At 54.5% G+C, this 13,399-nt stretch overlaps 1 protein-coding gene across 1 annotated transcript in view; it reads right to left on the bottom strand.

Moving 5' to 3' along the window:
- Positions 1 to 13,399, bottom strand: part of MACF1 (microtubule actin crosslinking factor 1) — a 291,335-nt gene that overhangs the window by 14,315 nt on the left and 263,621 nt on the right. The window contains 16 exon segments of the mRNA XM_029080290.1: positions 377 to 531; positions 1,126 to 1,288; positions 2,328 to 2,491; positions 3,582 to 3,699; positions 3,957 to 4,145; positions 4,578 to 4,721; positions 5,802 to 5,930; positions 6,761 to 6,955; positions 7,264 to 7,423; positions 7,899 to 8,068; positions 8,748 to 8,867; positions 9,299 to 9,505; positions 9,636 to 9,791; positions 11,391 to 11,564; positions 12,357 to 12,485; positions 13,141 to 13,338. Of these exon segments, the coding sequence (XP_028936123.1) occupies positions 377 to 531; positions 1,126 to 1,288; positions 2,328 to 2,491; positions 3,582 to 3,699; positions 3,957 to 4,145; positions 4,578 to 4,721; positions 5,802 to 5,930; positions 6,761 to 6,955; positions 7,264 to 7,423; positions 7,899 to 8,068; positions 8,748 to 8,867; positions 9,299 to 9,505; positions 9,636 to 9,791; positions 11,391 to 11,564; positions 12,357 to 12,485; positions 13,141 to 13,338 (2,571 nt within the window).

Raw genomic sequence — 13,399 nt, 5'->3', positions numbered from 1 at the left:
CACTCATTCCCCTTAGGGCACAGTAAAGCTATATTTCTCTTGCGGCCCTTACTTAAGAATCTAATGGCCAACTCCCCGGTTCTTCTTAGCAGTCTTTTTTGATCCCCAGTTTCCAAAAAAAAGATGAAACGGACTATCTGATGCCCTGAGTACTACAACCCTTCCTGGACATCTCTAGACTGTAAACTCACTATGGGCAGGGAACATGTCTACCGACTATCTCATACTGTACTCTCCCAAACGCTTAGTATGGTGCTCTGCATAAGGTAAGTGCTCATTAAATACGATTAATTGATTGATACCAGTTGACACCCCCCAAGACTTATCCCTCGAATGAGAATCCCGTAGAAAGATGAGCGTCTGTGGTCTTCCGTACCTCATCTTCAATTTTGTCTGCATCTGTGGTCGGTCGGTAAGCATCTTTGTTGGGATGGAGCGCGGCCACAAATTCGTAGTAGTCAATGTAGCCATCCCCGTCACGATCAAAAATGTCAGCCACCGCGGTCATCTCTAACTTGGTCGTAGGAAACTCTGCGTTTAAAAATCAACTTGGACACTCAAGCTCTGAATAGGGACTTTTTGGGAATGCTAAGTCTAGTAGCCTTCCATTCTATTTAGTTGTCATTGTTATTACGAGATGTTCTTCCCCTTGACTCTATTTATTGCCATTGTTCTCGTCTGTCCGTCTCCCCCGATTAGACCGTAAGCCCGTCAAACGGCAGGGACTGTCTCTATCTGTTGCCGACTTGTTCATTCCAAGGGCTTAGTACAGTGCTCTGCACATAGTAAGCACTCAATAAATACTATTGAATGAACGAATGAATTCTTCTATCATCTTCCCAAGTCCTACCTAGGAGAACTAGAAGGCAGAAAGCCGAAAGATCTTTATTTTGAATCCCACCCTTTCTGGGAGTCATCTTGCTCACTTCAAAGTTCAAAGTGTTTTAAGCAGAAGAAGGAGCAGAGAGACCAAGGGGCTGACTGCTTTGGACTTCAGGATTTTGCTTTGCTCTCCCAGCCTCTAACATTCCCTCTGCCCCAACACCAGGAAGAATGGTCTTAGGACAGACTATACCCGCTCTATGGGGTAGAAAGGAGAGAAGGTGGAAAGCGGAAGGAACTCACTGGAGGCCAAGATCCCGTCGATAAATTCTTGCCGTGTGATTTTCCCATCCTGGTCCTTGTCGATGCGTCGGAAGAAATCCATCACCCGGGACTTCTTGTGGTTCATCCAGCGCATGTACTTCTTTCTCCAGACGTCAAAGTCGAAGTTGGCAAACTCCTTCAACTGAACAAAAACCACCCGCGTCCATGAGGCTCACCGGAACCACTACGGAAACGCCCCAAGCGGGATGAGAGCTGTTCAACGGTAAGGAAAGCCATGCAAGCCCTCTGGAGCCCCAGTGCTTCTTTTCGACTATCCCGCTGCCTTTCCAAAACCTGGCTTGGCCACGCCTTTGTTCGTGAGCTGGGGCAGGACAGGCACGGTAAACCGAACAAAGAGCCAGGGGATTACGCAGCACGCTGACACAGAAAGGGTACGGGGAGGGTGGGGGGAGGGGGGTGGTGTCCCCATTTTATCTCTTGAGAACGGAAGGCTTCTGCTCCGATGGAGCCTGATGCAAGAATCCCTCCAACTAGGGCCCTCGGAGCGGCTGAACCAGCAGGAGAGACCCCCTGATGTTAGACCCTCCTACTTTCCCAATCACCTCTGTGGGTGACTCCCCATTCCTGAAGAATGAAGAATTCAACGCTGCCCTCCTCCCTGCAACAGGCCTTTTGGAACAGGCCAGCTACCAGGCCGGCCTCATTCAAAAAGTTTGCACCTGCCTTTCGCGGAAAAGGGGTGTTCGGAAAGCAGAAGTTTCCTTTGCCGTCTTTTGACTATTTTGAGTCTAGGATGGCGGATTTTGAAGTGGCGGTTTTTATATCCCCAAGGTAAGGAGAGACAAGGGGAAACGGAATACAGTAACTCAACTGGCCTACAGAAAAAGCGCACGTACACACACACACACACACACACACACGCACGCGCGCACAAAAAAAATCCCACACTCACTTCTGGGCATAGCTGCTTTGTTACGCATAAATAAAGAAAGATCGAATTAGAGATTTCCTGAGAAATACAAACACGGCAGCTACTTGTTTTCGCAACATCCCAGGTTTCGTCCCCACCATTTAGAGAGACCTGAAAAACCACCAGGACTGTCAGAAGGCAGAATCTCGTCATTAGCTCTGGGTTACCGTTCACACGCCACTGACCGTGCAGTTTTCCCGGAACACAACTTCTGTTGAAGCTCAAGGAGCTGCTCCCTCTTGGGCCTTACCTCCTCCAGCCTGTCCAGGGCATCGTTCAGCTTCCGCTGCCGCTCCAGGGCAAGCAGCCACACCTGCTGCCAGCGGGCTGACAGCTGGTTGATCCTGGGATTTTTGGCTTCGGATTGTGAGAGAATTGGCATGGGCGGCGGCGTGGGCTGGCTCAAGGATTTCCCTGAATGGAGAGAAGAGAAACGGCCACGTTGGAGACCGGTACAGAGAGGGTTTCCGAGAGCCATGGGATAGGGGTGCTTCTCTTCGGGCTCAGTGGAGGTTTCCAGGAATGTTCTACTCCTAGCTGGGAAAGTGGACCGTGAAAAGGGCTAAAGGAGAGTGGGATCCTTTGGTCTGGAAAGACGAATTTGAGATGAAAAGATTCCTGGCCAGGGTGGGCAAGCAATATTTGGAACTGCTAGGAAGCAGCATAGTGTAGTGGAAAGTGCCTCAAAATCGGCTCCTCCTGAGCTTTGTCTTTCTGTCTTCATGTTCTCCTTGTGTTCAGTTTCATCTCTCCTTATGTATCTGTAGACATTCCCCTTTCCCCCTTTTTATTTTTAAATTGTAAACTCCCAGAGGACCAGGGAACAATGATTCTAATTCCCACCTATCATTATTATTATTTTGGTTTACCACTTGACTATGTGCCAAGCTCTGTTCTAAGCATGGGTTAGACAGTTAATTGGCTTGGACAAAGTCCTTGTCCTGCATGGGGCTCACAGTCTAGGTAGAAGGGAATTGGTTATAATCCCCATTTCACAGATGAGGTTACTGAGGCATGGAGAAGTTAAATGACTTGCCCAAGGTCAAAAAGGAGACAAGTGACAGAGCTGGGATTAGAATCCAGGTACTCGGACTCCCAAGTCTGTGCTCTATCCACTAGACCTCGCTGTTTCTCAAAGAAAGAATACCTGCACGCTCTTTCCCAGCACATAGTCTGGCGGACTGCACACAGTTATGTGCTTAATAAATACCATCACTATCTATTTACTCAGCACTCAGCCACCGTACATCAAGGGTCTTCTGACCTAACCCTAGATTTCAATTTAGCCTAGAAAATTTAGTTGAGCACAATGGCTCTCTGTCCTCACATCTGCAAAGTGATTATCCACACCGGAAATCTTTTCTGCTCACTCATTGCTGAACTAATGAAATAGGGAAAAGGATTTCCTAGACACTCTAGAGAAAAGCGATCCCCGCTTCTCGCTTTCTTTAGCGGACGGACGAAGCTTCCCCGGGGGTTTTGCTGGAGGAAGCCGGAAACTTACGGTTGCTGCGGGATTTCTCGATGAAAGGTGCGTGAGTCGGTTCTGAGGCTTTCCTTTTGTACGTCTTGGTGACTCGGTCCACATCCGGCTGCTTGCGAGTCATCTCCTCCATAAAGGCCTTTGGACACAAACGGAAATGTTTATTGGTCTACTGTACTCTCCCAAGCACTCAGTCCAGTAAATTCGACTGAATCACTGAATGAAACCAGGATTGTCGTTTACTTCAATTTGTCAACGGCAGCCTCAGTCAAGCGCTTACAGTGAGGGTAAGGCATTACAGAGATCTTCCTATCTATAATATACATCATTACTAATAGATTCCGGGGGGAGAGGGGGCGGGGGGAGAATAAAAGAGGAGTTGAAGTCCGGGGGTACCTGATGCTCAGAGATGAGGGCCTTGACCTGGTCGATGTTTTGGGGGGTTGGTTCCTGATCCCGTTGGATGAGTGTGGTCTCAGCCCACTGAATCCAGGCTAAAAGTTCTTCCAGCAACTCGGCGTTCGCCACCAGTTCGGAGAGGGCGGCCTCCAGCCGCTGCTGGTGCTGTTTGGCCCAGGTCAGGACCTGGTGAGGCGGGAAGGAGAAGCGGATTGTGAGCCTGGCTGGCAGGGATGCTCCTTGGGGAGGAGAGGAAGTGGCGTGGCCAAGTGGGTAGAGCCTGGGCCTGGGAGTCAGAAGGTCGTGGGTTCTAATCCTGGCTTATCCACGTGTCTGCCATGTGACCTTGGGTAAGCCACCTCCCTTCCTCGGTGCCTGTTACCTCAACTGTAAAATGGGGATTAAGACTGTGAGTCCCATGCCGGGACAGAGACTGGGTCCAACCTGACAAGCTTATTTCTACCCCTCTGCTTAGTACAGTGCCAGACACATAGTAAGCGCTCAGTAAATATCACAAAAAAATAAAAACTAAAAGGACAGCAACGGTCGCTTTGAAAGCCAAGGCAAGGAACCGGATGCCGTTGCGTAGGCGGGTTTCCCCCGGGCAGTCGGACTCACCTCCTCGAAGCGCGCTCGGATGACGGTGAGCCAGTGCTTGATGTTGGTGATGCAGTCGGGGTGGCACACGGCCAGAATCACCTCCCCCATCCCCACGGCCGCATTCACGTCCACTCGCTTCTCCTCCACTTTCTTCATGAACTCCTACACCCAAGACAGAGAAAGCCCGACCCTCAGCTTCAGGCACGGGAGAGAACAATTGCGCTCAAACCAGGAAAAGGGGCAGTTACCAGATCCTTCGACTGAATGTGAGAACTCAGGACCTGAAATAGGCTCACAGCTTTCCCCGCCTAACACCCGTCCCTCTTGCCTGGCCAGGCCTGGAGAAAGACCCCGGGTAGGGAGGAGGAAGCGAGAGAGCTCGCTCGGCTTCTTGCAGGTAGCTTCCCGGGTCAGGGAGCCCAAGCTAAGCGACAGCCCTGCCTGCCTCCCAAGAGCCTCCGGCCCCCTTTCCTACCTGTCCTGACCGAGTTCTTCACTTCCGAAATTGTACCCTTTGACAGTCTGGGGGAGACCGGAGGCGACAGTAGAGTACCAGTGGTCCAGAAACTCAGAACCGCCATGATAAAATTCTTAGCTCCAGTTAGCACATAATGGTAGGGAAATAAAACGGGGGCTCTGCGGGCCCACCCGAGACCAGTGATGACACTCTGTCAAATCTCCATCAGGCACCGAGGGCACAATCTTGGAAAACGCCCTGTTTGAGGAATCACCGAGCCAATGGGAAAGAGGGGGTTGGCCTCCAGCCCCAAGTCTGGAACTGCGAGTGGAGTCGGGGTCGATCTGACTTGCCCGACCTACCCTTGGGGACGCCAGGACTCCAAAGGCGGCCTGTGGGACACAGGATGCCCTTAACGTGGATCACTCCCCGTCCTGGGCAGCCGGTGATGGCGGAACCACGATCAAACTACCCGGCGGGGCTGTGCCAGGTAGAGTAGGTGAGACCGCACAGAGACCGGGACTCCCTGTGGAAGCCCCTCAAGCCCCTGCCCCATGGAAAATAAAACCAGAAGCTGTACTCGTGTGGCGTCCATATTTAGGACCTGGATGGCCGAGGGACAGTGGAGCACTAAGGCGGACAGCGCCCTCCTCTCGTTCAGCCTCCCGGGGCTAATCTGCATCTCCCCCTGACCGGTGCTGCTGCTCCTCGGGCTTCGTGCCAGGACCCGGGCAAACCCGCAGCCTTTGTCCCCTGGCCCATTCCCCCCGCCCCGCTGCTTTCACCTTGTGGATGTCAATGAGGGACTGCAACGCCTCGGTGTCATCGGGAAGCGCGCCTCTAAAGCGGAGGGTCTGTTCCGCTTCCGAGAGCCACTCCAGCAGCATGTGGACGGCGTTCCGAAATTCCTCGGCCTGGAAGCGAGACACAGAGCCGGGTCATTACATCTGTTCCGTCGTCGCCTCAGGGCACCCCGTCCCTCAACGCCGAGGAGCGGAGTCAAGAAAGGGCTTGTGACAGGGCCCAGCTACCATAGAAATGGGGGTAACCTCCGCCTCTCCCTTCCTTACGGACCGGCTGTGAACAGGGACTCGGAGACCGGGAGAAACATCTGATAACCTCGTGTCCCTCCAGAGTCCTCAAACCAATCTGCGACTGGGTTGGAGCCCGTGCCCAGGTCCGTGAACCCAGTCGACGCCTGAAATGGCCCGAACTCCCGACTCCGCGTCCCGGCCTCGGGCCTCATTATTTAGATCATCGTTCGGGTGCTATGCTGCTCCCCAGAGAGAAGCAGCGTGGCTAGTGGATGGAGGACAGGACTGGGAGTCAGAAGAACTTGGGTTCTAACCCCGGCTCAGCCACCTGTCTGCTGTGTGACCTTGAGCAAGTCACTTCACTTCTTTGTGCCTCAGTGACCTCATCTGTAAAATGGGGATTAAGACTGTGAACCCCACGTGGGACAACCTGATTACCTTGTATCTACCCCAGCGTTTAGAAGAGTGCCTGGTACATAGTAAGCGCTTAACAAATACCACAGTTGCTGGAATCCACCCCAGCGCTTAGTACACCGCACGCAATAAGCATTTATCAAATATAATTATTATTATTATCGCTCCTCCCTCCCTCCCTTTCACGCCGACCTTCCCGACACCGGTCGACCCTCACGTCGGCCGGGCGGCCGAGCGAGGACCGCAAAGCGGACAAGCCCTCTGGAGCCCCGCTTGGCAGCGGGCAGGGCTCTGACCTGTTTCAGGGCTTGCTCCAGCCTGGTCTGCTTGGAGACGGACAGCTTGCACACGGTGTCCCAGCGGGTGCTCAGCTCCTGCAGCTGCCCCTTGACCCAGGTGGTGTCGTCCCGACTGTTCTCGATCAGCTCCCGGCCCGAACGCTTCAGCACCTGCACGGTCCCGGTCCGCTTCCCGAGTTCCTTCTGAAAAACCTGTGAGGGGAAAGCCGGGCCCCCTCTGAGGTAGATGCTCGGAGCTTGGGACCGACTCTCCTCCCGGTTGAGGGAGAGGGGAGGGCAGGCAGCCAACTTAGGGCACACCAGGGGTTCCCCACACCTGAAAGATCGGCCCATTTCCCGCTTTTTCTGAGGGCTTACCTCTTCCGGCCCCCCCCACCTCCAAGACCCACTCCTCCCTCTTGCGTCACTTCGGACAGTTAGCAGAGGGTGTGAACCGAACTCAGTTCCGTCCCCAAGAGGGGTCCGCCCGCCTCTTCCCAGCAGCGGTGACCACGGCCCACCTTGTGAGCATCCATCAAGTTCATGACCAGGTCCAGGTCCCCGTGCACCGGTTGGTCTTCAGCCAGCTGAGGCTCCACCTTGTAAAGCCAGTCCACCAGGGCCTGGAGGGCGTCCATGAACTGGCCGGAGAACAGCAGGGCTTCCTCCAGTTTGTGCTGCCTGTGGACAGAACAGACCCAACGCCGGTCTCCCAGGGCTCGCCTAGAATGACCCGTCCTGGCCGCTCGCTGTCGGGGTCAAGCGCGGGTAAGGGCATCCTGACGGGAAGGCCGGGACCGGGGAGGTTGACAAAGGTAGCCGGCTCCAGGGAAGGTCTCCCTTCTGCTCCCATCCCGGGGCAGGTGCCTGGGGGCCTAATGAGATCTCTTTCCACCTCAAAGCACAAAGATGGAGCGACCGCGTCTGACGTGACATCAGCCGTTGTCCCTTGCTCCCTCTCTGTGGACTGATTTGTGGCTGGGGACGACTGGGCAGCTGATAGAGAGGGAAAGACTCAGCCTAGACACCCCTGCCCTCGCCCTCCCCGCCGCTCCCCATAACCGTGTTCCCTTCCCACCGTCTTCTCCTGAGGGCAGCGTGGGGAAGAGGGGCACTAGAGGTGATTTTCCTTTGGAGAACGCCACATTCTGCTCACCGCTCCACAGATTTGCCGCACACGGTGTCCCACTTGTCCCTGACTTCCCCCAGCAGATTGTCAAGTTTCTGGGTGTCATCCGGCAGCAAAGCCTTCTCTTTTAGGGCCCGGCCCGTCCGGATCGTGGTGTCGTAAACGGGCTGCTTGCCCCCGAGGGTCTTCTGAAACTCCTGGTTTGGGCAAGCACAACAGAGAAGATTTGGGGAAACAGCCTGGCCTAGAGGATGAAACACGGGCCCGGGGGGTCAGAAGGATCTGGATTCTAATCCCAGCTCTGTCACTTATCTGCTCTGTGACCTTGGGGAAGTCACTTCACTTCTCTGGGGCTCAGTTCCCACATCTGTAAAATGGGGATTAAGACTGAGCACCATGTGGGAAAGGGACTTTGTCCAAACCAATTTGCTTGTATCAATCCCAGCGCTTAGTACAGTGTCTGGCACACAGTAAGGACTTAATACCACCATTATTTGGGACTGGGAGATTTTCCTGACGGGGACTGAGATACCGCCGGACCTTCATCTGGTGTCCGACCTGGAGATCGGATTAAAGGGCCAGAGGCCCAACCGCTCCCAAAGTAGCAAGTGGTGACGTTCGCCATGCTTTTTATGGCTGTTGTCGTTTGCGGTGGCAAGCCGCATTTGCCAAACACCAGCAGCTAATTCTTCTAAACTCCCTCCTCCCAAGGAGAGTTTCCTGGGACCGCCCCGCTAAGGCAAGGTGATCGGCCGAGGCTCAACGGCCCACCGGCGCTGGGCGGGGTTCTGCCGAGCAGCTCCGCCCGCTGCTCGGCCCACAGCGCTGGGCCCTTGATTCTGAAAACTGAGCTGAATTGCGTTTTACTCCTCTCACCTTGTGCTTGGACAACTGCAACTTAATTTTGTCTGGGTCATTGGAAATCTCCAGCTCCGAGTCCAGGAGCTTCTCGGCATCCTCCAGCCAGTCGATCAGCTTCTTCCAGGCTTCGTGGAACTGAAACGACCCAAGGAGGACCGAGACTGAGGACCCGCTGACGATCCCATCATTCAATAGTATTTTTTTCATTCAATAGTATTTATTGAGCGCTTACTATGTGCAGAGCAGTGTACTAAGCGCTTGGAATGTACAGATCGGTAACAGATAGAGACAGTCCCTGCCCTTTGATGGGTTTACAGTCTAATCGGGGGAGACGGACAGACGAGAACAATAGCAATAAATAGAATCAAGGGGATGAACATCTCATTAAAACAATAGCAAATAAATAGAATCAAGGCGAGGTACATCTCATTAACAAAACCATCACCGGCCTCCAGATCGGAAAACCCCTCCCCAAGTGCTTGGAACAGTGCTCTGCACAAAACAGGCACTCAATAAATGTCACCGCTGGAGTGCCCGCGGAGAGCCCGGCCCCCACCCGTCCTGACCTGCTTGGCCCGTTTCCTCGCGTCGTCCAGGGCCCGGCCCCTCTCCACTGACCGCTGGACCACCTTCTCCCAGCGGGACTGGACGCTGACCAACAGGTTTTTGATCAGGACCACGTCCTGCTTTTGGCTGAGGAACTTGAGCTGGTTGCCGGTTTGGTCCAGCTCGATGATCTGGTCCCGGTGAGCGTTCACTTCGTTGGCAAAAACCTGCAACGACACAACGGCCCTCTGGCACCTGGAAAAAACCCCAGAAGGGCCCCGCCCCTCTTCTTCCCTACCCACCCTCACCAACCCACCTGCCCTCCCACCCCCATGGCTTTCCGGGGCACGGAGCTACCTTGTGTTCGTCGATCTGGCCAAGCACGGTGTTGAGGATCAGGCTGGGAGAGGCGGCCACGTTCAGGCTCTGCTCGGCCAGGGTCAGCCAGTTGATAAACTCTTGCAGGGAATTCTGGAATTCTGTGGCCAGGCTGAGAACCTCCTCCAGTTTGGACTGGATGTGCATGAGGGGAAGACAGAAAGGAGGGCGAGTCTGAGACCCGCAGTTCCCAGACAAAGACCTGCACTGAACGCTCGGGGCAGTGGGAACCGCAGGATGGCAGCTGCGGGACACGACTGGTTTTTCAAAAATGGTGGAGTGGGGCATTTTCAATCCAATGAGGAGTTCAAAATCCAAGTTACTTTAGAAGCAAATGGACAGGACCAGTCCTGGGGAGGGGAGGCTACCCGTGAGTCACAATAGGAGGAATCTGGCCTCCATCAGTCTCCTGGGCAACCGCCCTCGGTGAAAGAAATGTTAGTGGACAGAGGGCAACGGGTCCTCTTGGGGTGCCAGCTGCAGGATGGATCTTAAAATGGGGTTTCAGGAAAAAACTCAGCCTACCCTCCCTCCTTCAAAAGCAATTAACTTTTGCCCAGGGCACACTGGGTGGGGTCCCATGAGGATATACGTTCACTATCACAGGTACAAGGCGTTGGGGACGCTCGTGAGACAATGAGAGTTCCCCAGGCCTCTGACAGCATAGTCAAAGTGGCCAGAAGTGGTGGAATTGGTGATCTGCTTAGCCCAGAGGGTAACTCTGAGGGAGTCGGCAAAGCCTGGAGGCTGGTGTCCTTGGCGAACACCACCGGGAAGCAGCGTGGCCTAGGGGAAAGATTACAGGCTCGGGAAGCGGGGAACCTGGATTCTAACCCCAGCTCTGCCACTTGCCTTCTGTGTGACCTTGGGCAAGTCACTCAAGTGCTCCGTGCCTCGGTTTCCTCACTTATAAAATAGGAATGCAATGCCTGTTCTCCCTCCTACTTTGACTGTGAACCCCACGTGGGACCCTATTACACGGCACATACCCCAGTGCTTAGAACAGTGTTGGGCACCTAGTAAGCACTGAACAGATGCCACAGTCAAAAATAACTGTTATGATTTTTGGAGGGCAGATTCTTCCCCAGCTTGGGCTCCTCCACCTTCCTTCATCCTAGGCAAACCCATAATCAGTGGTGGCCCATAGCCGGACACATCCTCTCCCAAGAGAGGAAGAAGCACGTTTGACTCCCGCTGGGGGAAATAACTTTCACCTTGGCATCTAAAAGCCCTCAGGGTAGGCCCAGAGGTACTCGATGGCACGAGTAAAAGCTCAAAGGGGCACTCTGACGGTCCAGGCCTCGTTAAGAGGTCATCTCTTTCTCTCTCCTGGGAGCAAGAGCAGCAGGCTGGTCAACAATATACTGGTCAGCAGCACTACTGAGCACTTCCTGAGTGAGTCCACCCCTCCACGGTCGGTGACTCTAGGCCGGGGCTCAAGATGGACAGGAAGGACGTAACCCCGACACACTCAGCAGCTCAGCTGGTGCTCGAGGGTGACGCGGGGAAAGGCCCGACGCTCCGAGCGGGCAATCGTACGAAATGAATCGAAAACAGCAGAGAGAATCTGCGGACAGAGAGTGATCCATGGCAGGCCTCCGCCCTGCTGGCTCTAACGGTTCCCACCGGCTGGGGCTGGAGGCGGGAGAGTCTGGATTAGGCTCCGATCCCTTAATGGAAGACCCTCAAGTGGGGAGGGGGAGGAGGTGGGGGAGGCTGCCCCCTTAGAAGCACCTTTCTCTCTTCCATCTTGCTGCTGACCGCCTGCCACTTCTGCTCCAGCAGGGCGATGCTCTGTTCCGTTTTGGAGCCGGTCCCGGAGTCTTGGCGGCTCAGGAGCATCAGCCTGCCCTTGTCCAGGAGTTGACCGTACAGTTCTTCTTTGGCTTTCAACTGGGAGTGCAGCTCCTGGGGAGGGAGACGGGAGAAACCGGCAAGATCAATCGATCCCTCAACAGTATTTATTGAGTGCTTCCTGTGGGCAGGGCACTGTCCCTCCTACTTCGACTGCGAGCCCGATGGGGAACGGGGACTGTGACTATCCCCATTATCTCATCCCCATTATCTCTCATCCATCCCAGCACTTAGTATAGTACAGTGCTTCGCACATAGTAAGCACTAACAAATATCAACGGTTGTTTACTGAGCACTGACTATGTGTAGAGCGCTGTACGAAGCGGTTGAGAGAGGACAATACAGTGGAGTTGGTAGACACGTTCCCTGCCCACAACGAATGTACAGTCTACAGGGGACTACCATTCCACAGTGATTATTTTATTTATTATTATTAGGGTCAGGAGAGTACGGTGCAGTGGTTAGACTCTTATGCCTGGCCCCAGAGAGCCTTGAGTCTAAGGGATATGCAGAGACTTGGCTGCATATCAAACGACGGCCTAGCAACCCCGGGGACAGAGGCTCCCTTCAGATACTCGCGCAGAGGGTGGAGCCGAACGTCTCCTGGGACGAGAGACGAAGAGAAGGCAGGAAGTGGGCCGGTGTGTCCCAGGTCAGCGCAGGACCGTTTCCATTGTGAACTTGAAGGAAGTTGAAAACCCCTACCAGCCTTTCCTCTTTTAATGCCGGCCCGCTCTACACTGTTACTGGCCCCGGGCAAGTGTCCCTCTGCAAGGCCTCAGCACCACCCGCCTCGACAAGGGTCACACATCCTGATGCCAGGGTTGACGACCGTGGAGGTTTTACCAGGTGAGCGTCCAGTTGCTCCCGGGCCGTCTCTGGCAGTCCTCCCGTGGGTTTAGATGCCGACAGCTGGTTCTCCATCCGCGTCAACTCCAAGAGGAAGTCTTCGATTTCACTGTGAAAACCTTGGGCCTGTCACACAGGAGAGAGACGGTGAGTCAGGAGACCTTCAAAGTTCCGACACTTGCCCATCCCCACACAGACAGGTTGGTCGGTCGGCCCAGAAGATGCCATTTCTGACTCCGGGGTTACAGTCCAGCAGGGAGGGTGGGGTCCAGTTCTGGGTCGGAGGGCCCTTGTATCCCCCCGTTAACTGGTTCCTGGAATTTCCATCCTCTCTGAGGGAAAAGCACCGAACAAACCAGGGGCTCCTCCGTCAAACGGCGCAGACTAAATGTCTCTCTTACTCAGGAAGAAGAGCAGCGTGGCCTAGTAGACAGAGCTCAGGCCTGGGAATCAGAAGGACCTGAGTTCTAATCCCAGATCCACCACTTGACTGCGGTGTGACATTGGACAAATCACTTTACTTCTTCTCTGTGACCTCATCTGGGGATTAAGATTGTGAGCCCCATCTGGGGCATGGACTGTGTCCAACTCCATTAGTTTGTATCTACCCCAGCACTCAGTACAGTGCCTGGCACATAGTAAGCGCATAACAAATACCATTTTTAAAAAAAGCAGCTCGCCCTCGAGGGCTCGGGTGCCGTCTCTGTCACGGGGTGTTTCGGGGCCACCCTGTCCGGTGAGGCAAGGAATCTCGTCCCGGCCTGGCCCCTCGGGCCCCCACCTGCTGGAGCGTTGACTGCAGCTGCTGCTCTCGCTCCTCCGTTTTCTGCAGCACCGACTCCCAGCACTGGTTCATGGTCTCCAAGCGGGTCCTCAGGCTGCTGGCGTCATCCCCGGCGCTGGACTCCAGGAGTTCGTTGCCAGCCTTGTTTACCGTTTCCACCGTGGCCTGGTGGGCTAGGACGTCATTCTTTAGAACCTGCCGAAAGCCACGTGGGCGGACATTAGACTCGGTAGCGGGGCTCGCCGGCCGCATCCGA

The sequence above is a fragment of the Ornithorhynchus anatinus genome, chromosome 16 (genome assembly GCF_004115215.2).
Source record: "Ornithorhynchus anatinus isolate Pmale09 chromosome 16, mOrnAna1.pri.v4, whole genome shotgun sequence".
In the NCBI taxonomy this organism is placed as follows: Eukaryota; Metazoa; Chordata; class Mammalia; order Monotremata; family Ornithorhynchidae; genus Ornithorhynchus; species Ornithorhynchus anatinus.
Note: the sequence above shows the minus strand (reverse complement) of the source record. Positions and strands in the feature narration are given on the sequence as shown.